Genomic DNA, 17,785 nt, shown 5'->3' with positions numbered 1-17,785 from the left:
CTCCTGTTCAACCCTCCTTCTCCCCCTCCTCTTCGAAGACTTTTCCTGCAACCGCTTCATATCCCCCAAACAAGCTCGAGCTCCACATTCCCCGCGATCCAAACCATTAATGTCGATGCCACTCAACGCCCAGGCTCGAGCAGCATAGGGAGCCACGATGACAACAGTTGACCGATACAAGCGGATCGTACAGTACTTTTGGGATCCCGAACCATCAGTCGACACAGCCTCAGACTCTCCAATATGGTGCTTAGGCAAAGAATACAAGATCTCTCCAAAACCGCGCACCTCCTCTTCCACCTCTCCTCCGCAAGAATCCAAGCCTCCCCGTGTGGCGGCACCTCAGCCAGCCCATCCTGTGACGCCTCCAGATAGCACTGCGAGCAGTATTGACTCTGAGTTGACTTCTGGCGATTCTGGAAATGGAGAGGATGGAGGTTGGCCTTCGACTTTCCTGGATGATTTCGAGGCCAGAATATGGCTTACCTACCGTTCGAATTTCCCGATTATTCCTAAGTCGCAGGACCCGAAAGCACTATCGTCAATGTCCCTTGCCGTACGATTTCGAAGCCAACTTGTTGAGCCAGCTGGTTTTACTTCAGATACAGGGTGGGGGTGTATGATCAGGTCTGGACAAAGCCTTCTAGCGAACGCCCTGGTCATGCTGCGAATGGGTAGAGGTAAGATGAAATTCTGTCTCCTGGACGCTTAGAGTATTGACTTGACCAGCTTGGAGACGTGGCACACAAGATACCGAAGAGCGAAAGATCATATCCTTGTTTGCGGATAATTCGAAAGCACCCTATTCAATACACAAGTTCGTTGAACATGGCGCCACAGCCTGCGGGAAGTATCCCGGAGAGTGGTTTGGACCTTCGGCCACTGCTCGCTGTATTCAGTAAGATTGACTTAGCAACCTTTCTTGCACTTGCTGACTGGGATCAGAGCATTAACAAATCACGAAGGATCAGACCTACGGGTTTACATTACTGGTGATGGCTTGGATGTGTATGAAGATGCTTTCATGAATATAGCAAAGCCTGGTGGGTTTACCTTCAACCCTACCCTTATACTGGTGGGGACTCGCCTTGGCTTGGACAAAATAACTCCCGTTTATTGGGAGGCGTTAAAGGCTTCGTTACAAATGCCGCAGTCCATAGGGATTGCTGGGTAAGCTCATGATATCTGCGTCAAAGCTTTGATGTTAACGTTACCAGCGGCCAACCCTCTTCTTCACACTATTTCATTGGCGTGCAAGGGCCCTACTTCTTTTACCTCGACCCTCACATGACTCGGCCAGCTCTACCACTACCGGAAAACCTCGACAATTATGCTCAAGAGGACATTGATTCTTGTCACACCCGAAGATTACGGAGAATCCACGTGAAGGAAATGGATCCAAGTATGCTGATTGCCTTCCTTATTCGTGACGAGAATGACTGGAAGGAATGGCGAAGGGCCACCCAAGAAGTCCAAGGCAAGGCAGTGATCCATGTGGCAGATAAAGACCCAGCACTTCATGGCCTGGGCACCGAGCGAGATGGTGCAATCGACGAGGTTGAGACTTTTGATGATGAGGATGACGATGGCAATACTCTTTTGAATGCATAGCCCATTTTGGGACGGGCCCGGACGGTCAGGGATGGTGTGGGGTCTTCACAGGCGCAGATTATGGGGGAAGGGCCACATTTTAGATTCAAGCCCACACAAGCTGCTTCTTGAACATCCAAATGCAGGACATTCTGGAGCAGTGACTTGTATTCGCAGCCACTGTACTTTTGATGATCTAAGCTGCAGTAATTAAGCCCACAAACTCCCTCTTAACGCCTCGCTATGAATTGTGGTATCCCAATAAGATCAAGCCCTTTCCCATGCGACATAGAAGCTACCGCTTTTTGTTCCTGCCGTTCGCGGCCTGGGCCACAGGCTGAGCGTGATCGAATTCTTTGATATGCCTGAAGAGCATTGTCTTGGAAGTGAACGGCTCATTACAAGCTGCACATCTGAACTGCTCAGTATTAGTAGGGTGGCCTGAATAAAGACACAAATATTCTTGCCTCTTGGCTTTCTTGGTCTTCTTGTTCTTGCCTAGCCTTTTTCTTCGCACGCTTCAATTTGGCTTTCCCAAGCTTTTGGCTGCCATCACCATCACTGGCGGCTGATGTGGCTGCAGTTGAATCATCGAGGCTTCCCTGTGCAAGTTTCCCGAAGATTGAGCTAAAGCGTCGACTCTCGATGTCTTGTCTGGATGCGTATTCGTCCACATCGGGAGGATCAGAATTATCAGAAGCAGATTCAACCTGAACTTTATGTTCCTGTTCTGAGATTGTTTCTGCAGTAGTATTCATAGCACTGTGACCTTCGCCTTGACCGTCCGAAGCACCATTCGGCAGGTGGTCAGAAGAGGGTGCTTTCGTGTCCTTCTTGGTTTCTTCCTGGTTATTATCTAAACTGTCAGGCCGAGAGGCAGTGTTATTAAGTTGGCCACTGGATAAGTTATCAAGGTTTAACCTCTCATTTTCCTTTCGCATCTCCCTCTGAAGCTGTTGCACTGCCTTGATGTGCTTCTTACTTTTCTCGTGAGTCTCATATTGCTTTTCGCTCTTGAAAGTCTTGCCACAGACAACGCATTCAATATGCTCTACTTCCGACTCCTCCGATTCAGAGAACTGACCATCATCCTCGGCCTGCTGTGTCTGTGCCCAGGCAGGTGTTATGTGCTCCTTTAGCTTGGCTTGATTGGCGGCTCTCGATCGTGCCGCCTGTGCAGCAGCAGCTTCTCGAAGGAGCCTTTGGCGATCTGCCTCGGACTGGGAATTGGGAATATATCGTGGATCTCTCTTTCTTACAAAAGCAACCAGTGACCGCACGGCGTCGTTGAACTCTCGAATCCCCTCATCCCGCAATCTCTTGTTTTCCTTATCCACAAGTCTTCGCGTTGCTCGGTCCGGGGCGTCTGCTGATCTATAGGCATCTTTCCATGAAAAGGTTTTCTTCGTGGTAAAATTTATCCAGACTCTGTAAAAAGGCTTGACGACCTCTTCGTAGTCCTCAACAGCCGTCCCAAAATCCGGATAGTCTGTAACCTCGAGTCCTTCCCAATCGCAGGCTGCTTCCTCCTCCTTGGCAAGTCGCGCAAACGTCTCTCGAAGTATTCCATAAAATCCATTGGGCGCATCTGTGAGAGGAGCACTTGCGTTGAATCTGCCGATCAACCTCACAATATCTGCAGAGCTGGTGAGTCGCACGTTGTGTTCGAAATGGTCTTCTGTTGGCCCGCTGTCCCCCCGTAGAATAGAGTCGCGGTGGGAGTCATACCAGGCTCTCTCTTGAGGATCTGAAAGAACTTCGTAGGCGGACTGGACTTCGGCGAACTTTGTAGTGGCAGCCTCAACATCTCCGTAATTGCGGTCAGGATGAAGCTCGAGTGCTTTCCTCCTATAGGCCTTTTTTATCCTGCAGATAGAGATAAGCCGTGAATCCGTTGCCTTCAAGGACTGGCTGCATACTCATCACCAGTTGCAGAGCGTTCCACGCCCAGCACTTCATAATAGCATCTCTTAACAACGTCACTGGCTTGGGCATTTGAACCGCGCCCAGAAGACTGCTCCGCGCCCATACTTCGACATGGACTCTGTTCTGGGGCAGAGTGCCGAGATGTTGGAAAAGTTGCGGGGTTCTCCAATCCAGTTCAAAATATTATTTGTCGCGGGAGCGGCTGATACAGGGTTTGGCCGAGCAGGGAAGAGAGGTGCAGGGATTACAGCAGTGGATCCGCAGCCCCGCAACCTTCCTCATTTCTGTATTGTGCGGCAAATGAAGAATCGAAGTAACTTGGCACAAGACAATTCTAACAATCTAAATATAATAGGAAAATGCAACTTCTCAGACCTTGCCACCTCTATCTTATTAGGGAGGTCAGTGGGCACCATGGTGAAAGAAGGACTTTGGTTCGACGATATTTGGCTGCTTATACAACCAGAATGTCAATATTGTCCGACTTGTAGATCGTTTATTATTTTATACGGGAGCTGAACGAATCCTCGTTATCTTCTGGCACCCGGACCGTCTCCTCAATCCCCTCCTTGTACGCTCTATAATCTCTTGTACTTCGTGTAGTTTGACATTAGGGAACACGTTATGTAGTCCATGAGGTCAACCAGACAACGCTTCTCGGCGAAGTAGTAGAGCGCGAATCGATTGTAAATTGGACCACTCGTTGTTGTGAGATGATCAACGTTGACCGGAGAAAGATGATCGAGGTAAAAACACTCCGAGCAAACTGAATGTATCAACATCGTCCTCGAGTAGTCAACCTCTCTTCTCCATCACCTCTTTGGAGTGTTTTATCGAAGTATTGTAGATTTATCAGGAACATTACCCGAAGTCAGAAGAGGTGGCTTACTCGATATGGTTACCTCCTGTACTTGCCTGGCCGTCTTATCCGCCATTGTGATAGTGATGTGGCCTGACTGAACTGGAAGTTTCCGGAGGACTTTGGAAATGATGTCTGGAATTGTAGGATGTAGGTGGCACAATCCGCTCGTTCGGCTTCGCGCTGATAAGTTGAAGGATTTGAGAGGAAGTGAGAAAGGAGAAGCTCAAGCTCCCAGCCTGTTTATCAAGAAAGGAGAGCCTGCCTTATTCTTGCCATTTCCGGAACCATGTTCAGTCTCTGGACGCAACTGCCAAGTTTGATTTCTCTATTTCTCGGTCCTGAGATTGAGTGATGGGATCCATTGAGAAGAGGTGTAATTAGAGACCTCCAAATTCCCTGGGCTGAGTAGAATACTGCAACCAGACCTTCACAATTCAGGAAACCTCTGAGTGATGTGGAGATGGACTGTATGGCACGGGCACATGTTTCTATTGAAGTCGGAGTCGGAGATTGGAGTGAAGTGAGAGTTTAGGGGGCACGAGCGCATGCGGGTGTGCAGGCGCGAAATTTTGGGGTGTGGATGAAGCAATGGATTCTATTGGCCTGTCGCATTTGAGGTGCGCCGTGCGCCGTTTTGTGTTGTTGTGAGCGCGGACCTCGATTAGGTTAGCACCATTTTTCTCACTCGCGATCACCAGCACTAGCGCCAATTGTCGCGGGCAGAATAAAGTCTCGCTGCTTCGCACTCCTCCATCTTTCCTTCAACTCCAACCACATCGCCCAACTTACAACACCAACGACGACCACGTCTCCATCAATCAATCCATCTCACTAACCTCATCTTTCCCCACCAAACAAATCCAAATCCATCAAAATGACTGGAGGCAAATCCGGAGGAAAGGCTAGTGGCTCCAAGAACGCGCAATCGTGAGTCGCATCCTCCCCTTCTTGTTTACACGGCATCTTGGATGCCTTTTGACGCGTCCTTTTTCCATCTTCGTTCATCAGCTTCAAGCACTTCTCAATCTTGTTCGGAACTCATTACTAACTATTTCATAGCCGATCATCCAAGGCTGGTCTCGCATTCCCAGTTGGTCGTGTCCACCGTCTCCTCCGAAAGGGTAACTACGCTCAACGTGTTGGTGCTGGTAAGTTGACCCAGATTTCACAGCGCGTTTTCATTTGCTAACGCGTCTCTTAGGTGCCCCCGTCTATCTCGCAGCTGTCCTTGAATACCTTGCGGCCGAAATCCTCGAATTGGCCGGTAACGCTGCCCGCGACAACAAGAAGACCCGTATCATCCCTCGCCATCTCCAACTCGCCATCCGCAACGATGAGGAACTGAACAAGCTTCTCGGACACGTCACAATCGCGCAAGGTGGTGTCCTGCCTAACATTCACCAGAGTAAGCTTTCCGTGATTCCAATTCACAGCAGTGCTAATCAATTTCCAGACCTCCTCCCAAAGAAGACGGCCAAGGGTGGAAAGACTGCCAGCCAAGAGCTGTAGATGGTTTTTTCTTCTGGCTTGGTTTTTTCTCGAGGGTTTGCTTTCATGATAATGGGGTGTCGTCTGGGTCTGGGTTCACGGCTGCTTTTTCCCGCGTTCTGGTTGTACATTAAAATCCATGGCAATGGATGAGGATTGCTTCTGAAATCAATCTTATGAGAAACCGATAAAACCACAATCTTCCGCCTTTTGTGCACCGCCCTTTGGTGATCTCGTCATCTATGATGTCACTTGCATGGAAAGTAGTTCGGGATTTCTGGTGAGAACAGACATCCATTCAAGAGCATCTTGAAATGTTCTGGGTCTCGTTTCAAGAAGAAAGGGAGGAAGTTGTTCAAGAAGTCAGGAGGAGAGGAGGCAACTTGTTCAAAATTGGCCAACCATGGCAGGCAGGAATCTACACGTTGAGAATGAGCGAGAGTCATCCGCTCAGAAGCTGGATTTCACGTTCTACGACGTGGCGCTTGATAGCATAGATATTGAGCATTGCAGCTTTCCTGTGCGGGATACTCTGTTCAAAACATGGCAAGCAGCTGGCAGACTTCAGGTCTCCACACCTAATCAGGGCCAATTATATCTACTCTTGCATTGTCAACTTGCGTTTCTCCATTCTCCATATGTACAGACCCCAAACGACCTTCAAGCCCAGCTCAACCCAGCGTAGCCTATCTACATTGTGATGTGGGGGGGAGCTGGGTACGTCAGTTAGATATACAATGGCAAAACGGGCGCTGTGGTATGACTTACGGTCGAGGATTGGTGCTGGGAGATTCCGTTCAAATTTAGACCCTGGATCGCAGATCCTGATCAGTCATAGTTCATAGTAATACTCCAATATAGAGTAAACTGACCTCCTGGTGCCGTTGGTGCATGGTACGGATCGGGATGCTTCCATTTCTCCAGCAAATCTTCTACCTCTTGAAATAACGCCTGGGAGCCGAAGAATTAGTTGACGTGATCCCTTATCTCCCCGTATCACTTACTCTCTGTTGTCGTGGATCCTTGATATTCTTGTTTGCCTCAAACAATGACCTGATGTACATTGCTTGCCCGCGCCATAGATATCGGTGAACAGACCAATCCAGTGCCAATTTCAAAGAACGTCGATAGAGTGAACTAAGGGAGGCCTTTGGTCAGCGTTCATTCCTTCATTGGAAGCCCTGGGATACGCACGAAACTACTTGTTTGGTAGACATCTTTCCGGTCGAGCAGGAGCGCCTAGCCACGCTCTTTGCTCAGCTGCAACACTCAACCAATTGCTTCGCACATAAAATAGCTCTGGGTGCTAGTCTGTTGCCTCAATTCGAGTGTTGGGAGGGTTGGAGGTCGTTGTCGCCTCGGGACGGGTCGTGAGATGTCGGAGAGAGTGGCGCTAGTGCTGTCGCTTGAGGTGAGGCTGCAGAGAATCTCGGATAGCTCAAGAATACTTGTCCGAAGCTTGTTTTCGCTCTCTCACTTTCTTTCAACACCCAATTCTCCCTTCATACCCTTCTTTTCTCCTATTCGAGTTCAGCATGCTGTCGAAGAGGCTGTTAGTTGCCTCGCGCCTTTTGCGGACGCGCCCAACACCGCGACCGAGATACCCTTTTCCCATTGTTGCCCAGCAGTTCCGCAGCTTTGCAGACAAAATTGTCAAGGTGCCGGAAATGGCCGAATCGATCTCAGAAGGGACTCTGAAACAGTGGTCAAAGCAGATTGGAGATTTTGTGGAACAGGATGAAGAGATTGCAACAATTGAGACGGACAAGGTACTTCTGCAGCCTCCCCATTTGCTAGGAGCTGGCCGGCTGACTCTCCCAGATTGATGTAGCAGTCAATGCGCCTGAAGCAGGGACTATCAAAGAATTCCTTGCGAATGAAGAGGACACTGTTACGGTCGGGCAAGATTTGGTGCGTCTCGAGCTCGGAGGAGCTCCCTCAGGAAGTGAGAAGGAGAAGACAGATTCGGAACCCAAGGAACCCGCTTCCAAAGATCAATCTACATCTTCGGATCCGGGGCCTTCGAAGAAAGGCGAGTCAACACCAAAGGATGAACCCACGCCTCCACCTCCGTCGCAGGAGAAGAAACCAGAGCCTACGAGGGAGACTCCGCCCCCAAAGCAATCTGAGCCTAAGAAGACGGATTCAAAGCCAAGCACATCCGCCCCTACCTTTGGAAGCCGTGAAGAGCGCCGTGTAAGTTCGATGCTTGGCTTCAAATCCAGTTTGCTGATCCTCTGTGCAGGTCAAGATGAACCGCATGCGCCTCCGAATTGCGGAGAGACTAAAGCAATCACAAAACACTGCTGCCTCTCTGACAACATTCAACGAGGTCGATATGTCGTCCCTTATGGAGTTTCGAAAGCTCTACAAAGATGATGTGCTGAAGAGGACTGGGGTGAAGCTCGGGTTTATGAGTGCCTTTTCACGTGCCTCCGTACTTGCCATGAGAGATATCCCAGCTGTCAACGCCTCCATTGAAGGACCAAATGGTGGCGATACCATTGTGTATAGAGATTACGTGGACATCAGTGTTGCGGTCGCAACGGAGAAGGGCTTAGTAACTCCCGTGGTCAGGAACACAGAAACAATGGATCTTGTCGGCATCGAGAAATCCATTGCAGAATTGGGCAAGAAGGTGTGTCAAGATTTCTTACGTTATATACAAGGATACTAACTTGGTGCTTAGGCTCGAGATGGCAAGCTCACGATTGAAGACATGGCTGGTGGTACTTTCACCATCAGCAATGGCGGGGTCTTCGGTTCCTTGATGGGCACTCCTATCATCAACCTTCCTCAGACTGCCGTTCTCGGGCTGCATGCTATCAAGGACAAACCAGTTGTTGTCAACGGTCAGATTGTGATACGCCCTATGATGTATCTTGCTCTGACGTATGACCATCGCCTTCTTGATGGCAGGGAGGCTGTGCAGTTTTTGGTGAAGGTCAAGGAGTACATCGAGGACCCCCGACGTATGTTGTTGTAGATGGTAAATAGTCCGTTATCCTCATGCCACCAAGGAGTTAGACAGCCTTTGCAACTTGGTGGCTATCTTGTGTCTCCACCTGTATAGTAGAATCATGACATGCACTCCAGGCGTTCACTGTCGGATTCCGCGGCTTTAATACATCTACCTTCAGGGATTTAGGAGCATTATAGAATTGCTTCACTATTTCCTGCCTCACACACATCCCCACCCATCAACTCAGCCCTTTGCTCCAACCCTGTCTTCACAGGCGGGATAGCCAGCTCATAATTTATCTGCCTCTCATGCTATATCAACTCATGTGTTAACTATTTTATGCGTGTCCGTTCTACTTGTTTCTACTACAGGATAAGCTGGTGGCAGATGCATGAAGGCACGGGACAAGGCTCGAGAGTGCACAAGTCTCTTTGCATGAAGCAGGAGGCGATTGTCCTCTTCACCATCTTCAGAGAAATTGATGGAATTCAGTGTAACTCAAATACTGTACAGCATAGAACGACTGTTCCAATTCTCTGGCTCCTCTGTCCCACATGTATCCTTCGAAATATATGATGGCCCAACGAAGTAGTAGTACGGCTGAGTATTAGTGGATATTTGCAACCAAAACACATGTTAGGTCGCCATTTTGCAACATATCTGGTCCAAACCCCAAAGGTTTTGTGTTCTGATATAAAGAACAAGTAGCGACACACATAATTTACAATTCCATCGACAAGGCCGATTTTCAAGGCCAAGTTACAATTTCCGGATTCGCGCTACACTGCAGATCGTCAAATTCTCCCAGACACACCTTCCTACATACCACTTGATTTCTTCCGCTGCGTGCATTCTTTCAGATGTTACAGACTCCTCCTTCTCCACCTCAGTCCACGGAGTGCGAATGGACCTTTCCCATTGACTCCGAGCATCTTTCAACTATTTCCTCAACAATCTATGCCAGCGATAGAAGGTTTTTACAGCCTCTTTCATATCTTTCCAGTGAGTCATCTCTGTTTCAATCCTGTGTTCCATGATTCTGTCGATAGAAAGCCTCATGCTAGAAAGAAAATTCGTCGTTTGACGTGAAAGTCAAGGGCACTCTAGAATGAGCATAGATGATGCCTAGCTTCTATGACGTTGATATAATTTATTCGCAGACATCCAAAACCAGCTGGCGAACGGACTTAGAGTAATCGATCTGAAGTCCTTCGTTGTTTCTTGCTCTCGTGGGTCCAATGATTCCATATATGCGGTAGATGGGGTCGCTGGTGTGCTTGGTATATAATAGTTCAAGCATTTTGGAAACCGTAGCATTTGGGAGCGCCAGAAGGCAAAGCTTTGTATCGGATACATATTAGGTTGGCGGGGATCAGCTTCAATCAGACTTTGAAAGCGATCGGTTGCAATCATTTCTGGAACAGCCACTAAGTCTGGCCAACTTATAGAATCGATTCCGCGATAAACCTCAACTTCCCGAGCACTGACAACTTCTTGGGTCACCCAGACGTGAAAGGGATATTCTTAAGTAAAGAGCTCGAATACTCGTAGCACATGGTGCAAGAAACTATTGAATATAATCATGTGACATGTCACATGCACATAACCACGTGCAAGGCCAACTAGCTTATATAAACATATATATAAAGTAAACTTTATTTATCTTTTATTTTATAAGAAATTAATTAGACTTTACTTATATATTTAATAAATTTAAATCTAATATAATAATATAATTTATTAAAATTAAAAATTAAATATAAATATAAAATAAAACCAAATTAAAATACTTAAATAAAATAATATTAAAAAATTAAGGTATTTCTTTTTTTTTACTTTTTAATTTAATATTTTTAATATATAAAATTTATAAAATTTTAAACTTTTAATTATTATATAATATTAAACTTATTTAATTTAATTTATAAAAGTAATATAATATAATAAATTAAATCCCGATTTATATATTTAGCTAAAAGCCTTTATTAAATTATATAATAAAAATTAGAATTCTTATTATATAATATTTTTTAAAAAATATAATTTTGCTTTTTTTTAATTTTTTTTTAATTTTTTTAATTTTTTCTTTTTAGAGAATTTTATTTAATTAATTAAATTATTAGTTTATAATATATAATATTATTAATAATAATAATAAAATTTTAATTTTTTAATTTTTTAAAATTATAAATTTTAATTAAAAATATAATTTTTTTTATAATTTTTAATTAAAATAAATAATTAGTTTTTTATTAATATAAAAAAAGAATTTTATAATTTTATAATTTTCGAATTTTTATTTTTAATTAAAAATTAATAAAAATAAAAATAAAAGTAAAAAAACTTGCTTTTTTTTAATAAAAATAATTAATTATAGTTTATTAATTTAAAATAAAATATAGATTTAATTAATTAATTTAAAGCTAAATAAAATTATAATTTATTAATATTTCTTTAAAGTTTATAATAGCTAGTATAAGAATAAAATATTAGAAATAAATATATAATAAAGCTAAGCCAGAATTATTTAAATAAAATAATACTAAAAATTAAGGCATTTTTCTTATTTTATTTTATAGCTTAGTATTTTCTAATATATAAGAATCTTTAAACTTTTAGTCTTTAATTATTATATTAATTCCGCTATTATATAATACTAAATTTATTTAACTTAGCCTATAAAAATAATATAATACTATTAGTAAAAAACTTATATTTATTTTTAAAAACTAAAACTAAAATATTATTTTTAATATTTAATAATTTTCTCGAATTATAAAGAACTAGAAAGCTTAATTAGAAATATAATATTTTCTATAATCTAACTAATTTCAGAGCCTGGCTTTTAACTAAAATAAATAATATTTCTTTTTTAGTAATTAGTTTTTTACTAATATAAAAAAAGAAAGATTTTATTTTTTATAATCTAATTAATTTCAGAATCTGGCTTTTAATTAAAATAAATAATATTTCCTTAATATTAATAAAAGTAAAAGAATTAGTTTTTTCTTCTTTTTCTAATATAAAAAGAATTAGTTATAATTTACTAATTTTAAAAAAAAATTAGTTTTAATTTATTAATTTATTAATTTAAAACTAAATAAAATAATAATTAGTTATAATTTACTAATATTAAATAAAAAGAATTTATTTAATATTTATTTCTATAATTAATATTTTTTTTAAAGCTATTATAAATAGCCTAAAACTAAATATTATAATTATAAATATATTTAATAAAAGGCCCTAATATAATAAAATAGAAAAGCCGAATTTTAATATTATAAACTTATATTATTAAAAAAGCTATTATAATATTATTTTAGAAGAAAATATTAAAAAATAGCTAATTAATTTAAAATTTAAAATTAGTATAAATACCTTAAAAATAAATAAAGCCTAATAGAAATTACTTATATAAAATAATTGTCGTATATACGGGTACTAGGGAGCTTAGCTTCGCTTACTCAGCGGCCCCTTTTATTTAGCTAGATCCAGAGGCTCCCTTTAGAGCTTCTTTTAATCAGATAACCACTTATGCAAATCACTATTCCTTGCTATTTTGCGATAGTTATAAGCCCGGCGCACTAGCTGCATACCTCTATTAGCAATTAGTAAGCGTTCTAGTAATTGCGGTTTGTTCTCACCACGGTCGTGACCACCAAAAGAACACGTTTCACCTGGTTTTCTCATCCTTTATTCCTCTCTTTAGAATGGCAGCTCTACCAGTCTCTGATATACGCCTTACTAATCGCAGGAGCTTCCCTGCGTGGTACGCAGAGCTTAAAATCAATTCCACCTTTCGAAACGTATGGCACCTCGTTAATCCCGATACTCCAGAAGCTCCTCACCTGCTCTCTGCAGACCCCCCCCCACCTCTCACGATCGATCAAATGATTGAGCAATCGAATATCGAGCGAAACACTTCATTGGCGATATGGGATGCGGATGGGAGGCCAGAAGCAGAGAAGGGAGCACGACTAAGAGCTCCACGTCCAGCTCGTTTTGACGATATCAAGGAGGAATACTCGTTCAGGCTCAAGGAGTACTCTATCAAGTAATCGAATTGGTTAACGCAAAGCTCTCGGTATCAGAATATCTGGGATTGGGTACGCCGTACGGTAGAACCTGCTCTGCTCGTACCACACCTTGAGTTACTCGTTTCCCAGCAGAGGCTCTCTCTTCAGAATGTCGTATGAGCTCTTCGCGAGAAATTCCAGCCATCGGAGGACAATATGCGGGAATAAGTAAGGGAGGATTATAACAGAATTCTGGACCGTGGCAGAATAGGTAGAGAATCTCCTATAGCCTGGATTAATGATTGGTACCAAGCTCTTGTACGAGCTCAAACCTACCGAGTTGCAGAAGTCGAAGGATTCCTGGCAATCAAGGACTTTCTTCAAGTGGTAGCAGCCAAGTTTATACCTATTTGGGGAGTATAGCAACTCGCTTTGGTAATTGAGGCTAATGCGCTTGGAGAGTCCGTTCGTATGCTCGAGTAATACGGAAGGATCTTTGAGGCCCTGATTCAGCAAAACGAACGCTCTTCACTTGCGATCTTTGCTTCTCTCGCTGGACGATCTGATTCGCAAGGCCACTCGTATCCTTGTAAGGAAACAAGAGCGGAAAAGCACCCGTGGAAGCCCGTTAATTGCTCTATTCTAGAGCTTGCAACTACTGGTTCCTGTACCAGGAAACTTGATCTACAGCCTACGGACGAGCAATTGAAGGCCGTACGAGAACGCTTGGCAAAGGGATACGAGAAGCTAAGTAGGCAGCTTGAGAAGAAGGGTTGGATGAAGAATGGAGGGAAGTTACCAGGGGACTTTGAGTGTTAATGGTGCGTACGATGTGGTTTCCTGGCTTTGGGCTTGCAGAGCCGTCCGGAGCTGGAGCTAGGCTTTTTTTTGGGAACTGAGTGCACTGCCGGAGACGTCTGGGGACGCTCTGCTTCCTACCCCTTTTGGTTCTATTAGCTTAATATAAGGCGTTAGGGAATAACGGTTTCTTAGCTCTCAATTAGGAGAGATAGACCATATATATACACTCCTTTTGGCTAGGGGTGCTTCGTGGGAGTACTTTACTAGCTATTTCCTTTGTATATAGAATTAGAAGCCTCTGGGGGGTGTGTCGTATATACGGGTACTAGGGAGCTTAGCTTCGCTTACTCAGCGGCCCCTTTTATTTAGCTAGATCCAGAGGCTCCCTTTAGAGCTTCTTTTAATCAGACAACCACTTATACAAATCACTGTTCCTTGCTATTTTGCAATAATAATCTTATTAATAAATATTATTTTATAACTAATAAATAAATAAAATTTTATTAAAGATTTTACTTATATATTAATTAATTTATTAAGAAAGTTAATAAGCTAAAAATAATTACTAGTTAATTTTATATAAGAAAAAAACTAGTATAAAAAGAAACTATAAAATAAATATCTAAATAAATAAATATCTAAATAAATAAATATCTAAATATCTAAATTGTTACGGTTGTTACGATATACGGTACTAGTAGGGGTTAGACTAGAGCTAGAGAGGCATCTGGCATCTGAGCGAGGCATCTGTAGTCACCTGATCGTTGCACGTGACCCCGAGCTTAAGCTAGCACGTGAGCCCGTGCATAGCTCGCGATTATTTAGATCCGAGGCTCCTTCAGGATCCTCTTCTCTCTTTAGCTTTGAATCGTCGAAATAGAGACAGTCTAACCACGCCTTCCAGGCCCTAGATCTTATACTCGTGACATAAATATCTAAATAAATAAATATTTATTAAAAGAATTATATAGGAATTAATATTAAGGTTTTCTTTTTCTTTTAGTTTATAGTAATTAATTATAATTTATTAGAATTAAGAACTTTATTTTATTTATAATTAATTAAAATCTAGATTAGTTAAATAAATTTTAATAATTAAATAAATCTTTAAAATTCTCTAATAAGCTTATAATAAAAGTAAAGAAATAAAATACTAGAAAGTAAATAAACTAGAAAAGTTATTAAATAATTAATATAATAATAAAATAAATAAAATAAATCTCGAATTATTTAAAAGCTTATATAATAAAAAGTTTAATATATTTAGAAGTCTTATTAAATAATATATAAAATAAGAAAATAACCTTTTTTTTAATTAAGAACTAGTAATTTTAGAAGAAATAACTAATAGAAACTATTTATTATTAAATATTATTCTAAACCAAAAAGCTTACTAGAATTCAAGAAATTAATAATTTTATATCTAGTAAATTAATTATAATAAATAGTATTTTTATAACTAAAAGAAATAATTTATTAGAAATTTAAAAAAATTAGACTAATCTAAAAGTTTCTATTATTATATTTATAAAAAGCCTAAATATATAAATAAGATTTATTCTAATACTAATAAAATTATATTTATTAAAGAAAATTATTTAGAAAAAGCTAATAATTTAGAAAAAGCTAATAATTTAGAAATAAATAATAATTTAGAAATAAATAATAAAAATACTAATTTTTATATATTATCTAATAAGAAATATAATATTAATAAATTAGGAAAAGTCTAGTTCTAGATATAAAAATAGCTTTCCTAAAATAAAAACTTTATTAAGAATTTATAAATTTTATTTAGCTAATTAGTAAAAACTAGTTTCTTATTAAATATAAAATATATTAGAAAAGTAAAATTATAATTTTCTAATATTTAATAAATATTAAAATAAATATATATATTCTAATTAATTAAAAATATCTTTATTTTTTAATAAAAATATTATAAATACTTTTATATAAACTTAAAATCCTTATTTCTTTATAAGATTTTAATAAATAATCTAGTAAAACTATTTAATATCTAGTTATTATAAATCTAGTTATTAATTAGTATTTCTAATTTTAATAATATTTATTTATTACTAATTTTAGTTATTATAAATATAATATTTAGAGTTTAAAAAGTAAAATAAAAAGCCTCTTATAAAAATAATTTAAAGCTAAGAAAAAGAAAACTAGAATATAAGAAGCTATAAAGAAATATATATATCCTATAATATACTAGTTCTAAAAAAGCTTAGCTTTCTAAATATCTCTAATATATTTCAAATATATTTCTCTAATAAAATAGCTATATTATATATATTTAGGAAATATCTAATATTTAGCTAGATATCTTAAATATTAGATATCTGGAAATTATAATATTATTATTATTAAAAATATTATAAATATATATATTTTCTTATTTATCTCTTTCTTCTTTATAATTACTAGTTATAAACGAGCTATAAATTAGACTCAAGTTATAAGTACTATATTTATATCTCTATTATAGGTATTCTTCTTATCTAGTTTTATATATAGCTTAAATACTAATATTACTATTATCTTAAATATAACTAGCTTTTTTAGGAATATTAATCTTATTACTAAAGCTAAACAAATAATTATATTTAAGCTTATAGATTATAAAATCTCTTTTAAGCTTTATTTATAGGCCTTATATCTTATCTAATATATTAATATTATATTAATCTAATTAGGAAATCCAGAGATAAATAAAATTATATATCTTATAGTCTTATAGCTTAAAAATAATAATATTACTATTATAATAACTATTTCCTAAAAAATATATATATTATAATAATATATAAAAGACTAGAAACTACTATTTAATAAATTAAGAAAGGTTATTATATTAATCTTTAAATTTATTATTAATAATATTTATATTTAGAATATATATCTTAATATATTAGAGAATATTAATAATAAAAAAATTAATTAATTATAATAAATACTACTAATATTTCGAATATAAAAGTTATTTATATAAGCTAGCTATTAATAATAATAAAGTTTAAAAAGAAATTATCTATAATTATTAGAATTAAAAACTCCGAATATATTAATTTAGTAATTCAGAAATTAATAGTTTAAGATAATAAGATTCTAAACTATATTTAATTCAATAAAATAAACTATAAGAAATAATACTTTTATTATTATAAATATAAATATATAAGAAACTAATATCTCTTACCTAATTAAATCTATAAGAAATATATTAGTACTAGATATAAAATAATAGAATATTTAATTCTTAAATAAATAAAGTATATAATATATAAAGGAAAATATATAATAAAGAATAAGAACTATTCTAAAAAAAAGAAAAAAGAAGCCTAATATAAAATAGCTAGAATAGCTATATTATACTTTTAGTTTATTTTCTAAAAATTAAAGCTAGTAATAAAGTTTATTTATTTCTTATATCTAATTCTTATAGAAATAGCTGGATTAATTTAGTTTATTTTTTTATATTAAAAAAGATCTCTTATTATTACTACTATTATTTTATTTATAAAAGAAATAGCTAGCTTTACTAATATACTAGTATTATAGTAAATAAAGCCTAAACTAGGCTAATTATATAAGAATACTAACCCGGAGGTATTAATAGCTAAAATTATAAATATAATAATAAAAAGTATAATATTTATAAGTAACTTTAATTTAAAAGCTATATTAAGACTAATTCTCCTAGCTATAAAGCCCAAATCAAGTATTAAGAAACCGGCTATAAAAGCTAACCTAATCTTATTTAGTATATAGCCAAGAAAGTAATAAGAATTAAGAATCCTATTATTTATTATTATAGTAAAAATAGTAATATCTTTCTAATTTCTTTTTTTTTTAAAGAAATTAAGCTTTTATTTCTAGCTAATTTCTATAAAATAAATAAAATAAACTAATTAAGATTCTCGAAAAAGAATAAATAAAATATTTATAAGAAAACTTATTTATTAATTTGTAATAAGCTATATATATATAAATACTTTTATAAGGCTCTTTAGAATATTATAACTACTATAATTAATAAAAAATATTAATATAAAAAGCTTCTTTTTTTTCTTTCTAGATTTATTAAAAAATTCCTTTATAAAATAAGAGAAGCTATAGAGACTAAGG

General features: G+C 37.8%; 6 protein-coding genes across 6 annotated transcripts; 4 read left to right on the top strand and 2 right to left on the bottom strand.

Annotated features, from left to right (window-relative positions):
* Positions 1–157: 157 nt before the first annotated feature.
* K444DRAFT_516118 (putative cysteine protease atg4) lies at positions 158–1,611 on the top strand (the record flags this gene model as incomplete). The annotated part of the gene is made up of 4 exons (XM_024873658.1): positions 158–680; positions 730–898; positions 946–1,170; positions 1,218–1,611. 4 exons carry the CDS (start codon positions 158–160, stop codon positions 1,609–1,611), a joined length of 1,311 nt encoding a protein of 436 aa, XP_024744076.1.
* Positions 1,612–1,885: 274 nt separating this feature from the next.
* On the bottom strand, positions 1,886–3,619 carry K444DRAFT_515255 (DnaJ-domain-containing protein; the record flags this gene model as incomplete). The annotated part of the gene is made up of 3 exons (XM_024873582.1): positions 1,886–2,008; positions 2,046–3,456; positions 3,510–3,619. The coding sequence occupies 3 exons, from the start codon at positions 3,617–3,619 to the stop codon at positions 1,886–1,888; spliced, it is 1,644 nt and encodes a 547-aa protein (XP_024744075.1).
* A 1,606-nt stretch (positions 3,620–5,225) lies between these two features.
* K444DRAFT_606099 (histone-fold-containing protein) lies at positions 5,226–5,897 on the top strand. Its single transcript, XM_024878920.1, has 4 exons — positions 5,226–5,305; positions 5,438–5,526; positions 5,580–5,783; positions 5,832–5,897. The coding sequence occupies exons 1-4, from the start codon at positions 5,253–5,255 to the stop codon at positions 5,885–5,887; spliced, it is 402 nt and encodes a 133-aa protein (XP_024744074.1). The 5' UTR covers positions 5,226–5,252; the 3' UTR covers positions 5,888–5,897.
* A 513-nt stretch (positions 5,898–6,410) lies between these two features.
* K444DRAFT_7498 (uncharacterized protein) lies at positions 6,411–7,237 on the bottom strand. Its single transcript, XM_024888686.1, has 6 exons — positions 7,061–7,237; positions 6,871–7,003; positions 6,739–6,817; positions 6,635–6,676; positions 6,469–6,579; positions 6,411–6,420 (listed from the first exon to the last, which is right to left on the bottom strand). Exons 1-5 carry the CDS (start codon positions 7,081–7,083, stop codon positions 6,557–6,559), a joined length of 300 nt encoding a protein of 99 aa, XP_024744073.1. The 5' UTR covers positions 7,084–7,237; the 3' UTR covers positions 6,411–6,420; positions 6,469–6,556.
* Positions 7,238–7,318: 81 nt separating this feature from the next.
* On the top strand, positions 7,319–9,075 carry K444DRAFT_649221 (dihydrolipoyllysine-residue succinyltransferase component of 2-oxoglutarate dehydrogenase-like protein complex). Its single transcript, XM_024885555.1, has 4 exons — positions 7,319–7,635; positions 7,688–8,062; positions 8,112–8,504; positions 8,556–9,075. Exons 1-4 carry the CDS (start codon positions 7,402–7,404, stop codon positions 8,850–8,852), a joined length of 1,299 nt encoding a protein of 432 aa, XP_024744072.1. The 5' UTR covers positions 7,319–7,401; the 3' UTR covers positions 8,853–9,075.
* Positions 9,076–12,360: 3,285 nt separating this feature from the next.
* K444DRAFT_606094 (uncharacterized protein) lies at positions 12,361–14,073 on the top strand. The gene is made up of 5 exons (XM_024878919.1): positions 12,361–12,873; positions 12,910–13,021; positions 13,085–13,234; positions 13,271–13,308; positions 13,339–14,073. The coding sequence occupies exons 1-5, from the start codon at positions 12,542–12,544 to the stop codon at positions 13,664–13,666; spliced, it is 960 nt and encodes a 319-aa protein (XP_024744071.1). The 5' UTR covers positions 12,361–12,541; the 3' UTR covers positions 13,667–14,073.
* The last annotated feature ends 3,712 nt before the right edge of the window (positions 14,074–17,785 follow it).

This window comes from Hyaloscypha bicolor (genome assembly GCF_002865645.1).
Source record: "Hyaloscypha bicolor E unplaced genomic scaffold K444scaffold_10, whole genome shotgun sequence".
Lineage (NCBI taxonomy): Eukaryota > Fungi > Ascomycota > Leotiomycetes > Helotiales > Hyaloscyphaceae > Hyaloscypha > Hyaloscypha bicolor.
Note: the sequence above shows the minus strand (reverse complement) of the source record. Positions and strands in the feature narration are given on the sequence as shown.

Coding starts and splice junctions, on each gene's coding strand:
- K444DRAFT_606099 (XM_024878920.1), top strand. CDS start 5,253: ATGACTGGAGGCAAATCCGGAGGAAAGGCTAGTGGCTCCAAGAACGCG. Junction 5,306..5,437: donor GGCTCCAAGAACGCGCAATC/GTGAGTCGCATC, acceptor ACTATTTCATAG/CCGATCATCCAAGGCTGGTC. Junction 5,784..5,831: donor CCTGCCTAACATTCACCAGA/GTAAGCTTTCCG, acceptor ATCAATTTCCAG/ACCTCCTCCCAAAGAAGACG.
- K444DRAFT_649221 (XM_024885555.1), top strand. CDS start 7,402: ATGCTGTCGAAGAGGCTGTTAGTTGCCTCGCGCCTTTTGCGGACGCGC. Junction 7,636..7,687: donor CAACAATTGAGACGGACAAG/GTACTTCTGCAG, acceptor TGACTCTCCCAG/ATTGATGTAGCAGTCAATGC. Junction 8,505..8,555: donor TTGCAGAATTGGGCAAGAAG/GTGTGTCAAGAT, acceptor CTTGGTGCTTAG/GCTCGAGATGGCAAGCTCAC.
- K444DRAFT_606094 (XM_024878919.1), top strand. CDS start 12,542: ATGGCAGCTCTACCAGTCTCTGATATACGCCTTACTAATCGCAGGAGC. Junction 12,874..12,909: donor TACTCGTTCAGGCTCAAGGA/GTACTCTATCAA, acceptor GTTAACGCAAAG/CTCTCGGTATCAGAATATCT. Junction 13,022..13,084: donor GGCTCTCTCTTCAGAATGTC/GTATGAGCTCTT, acceptor TAAGTAAGGGAG/GATTATAACAGAATTCTGGA.
- K444DRAFT_7498 (XM_024888686.1), bottom strand. CDS start 7,083: ATGTCTACCAAACAAGTAGTTTC. Junction 6,818..6,870: donor AGGATCCACGACAACAGAGA/GTAAGTGATACG, acceptor TTCGGCTCCCAG/GCGTTATTTCAAGAGGTAGA. Junction 6,580..6,634: donor CCCAGCACCAATCCTCGACC/GTAAGTCATACC, acceptor TGACGTACCCAG/CTCCCCCCCACATCACAATG.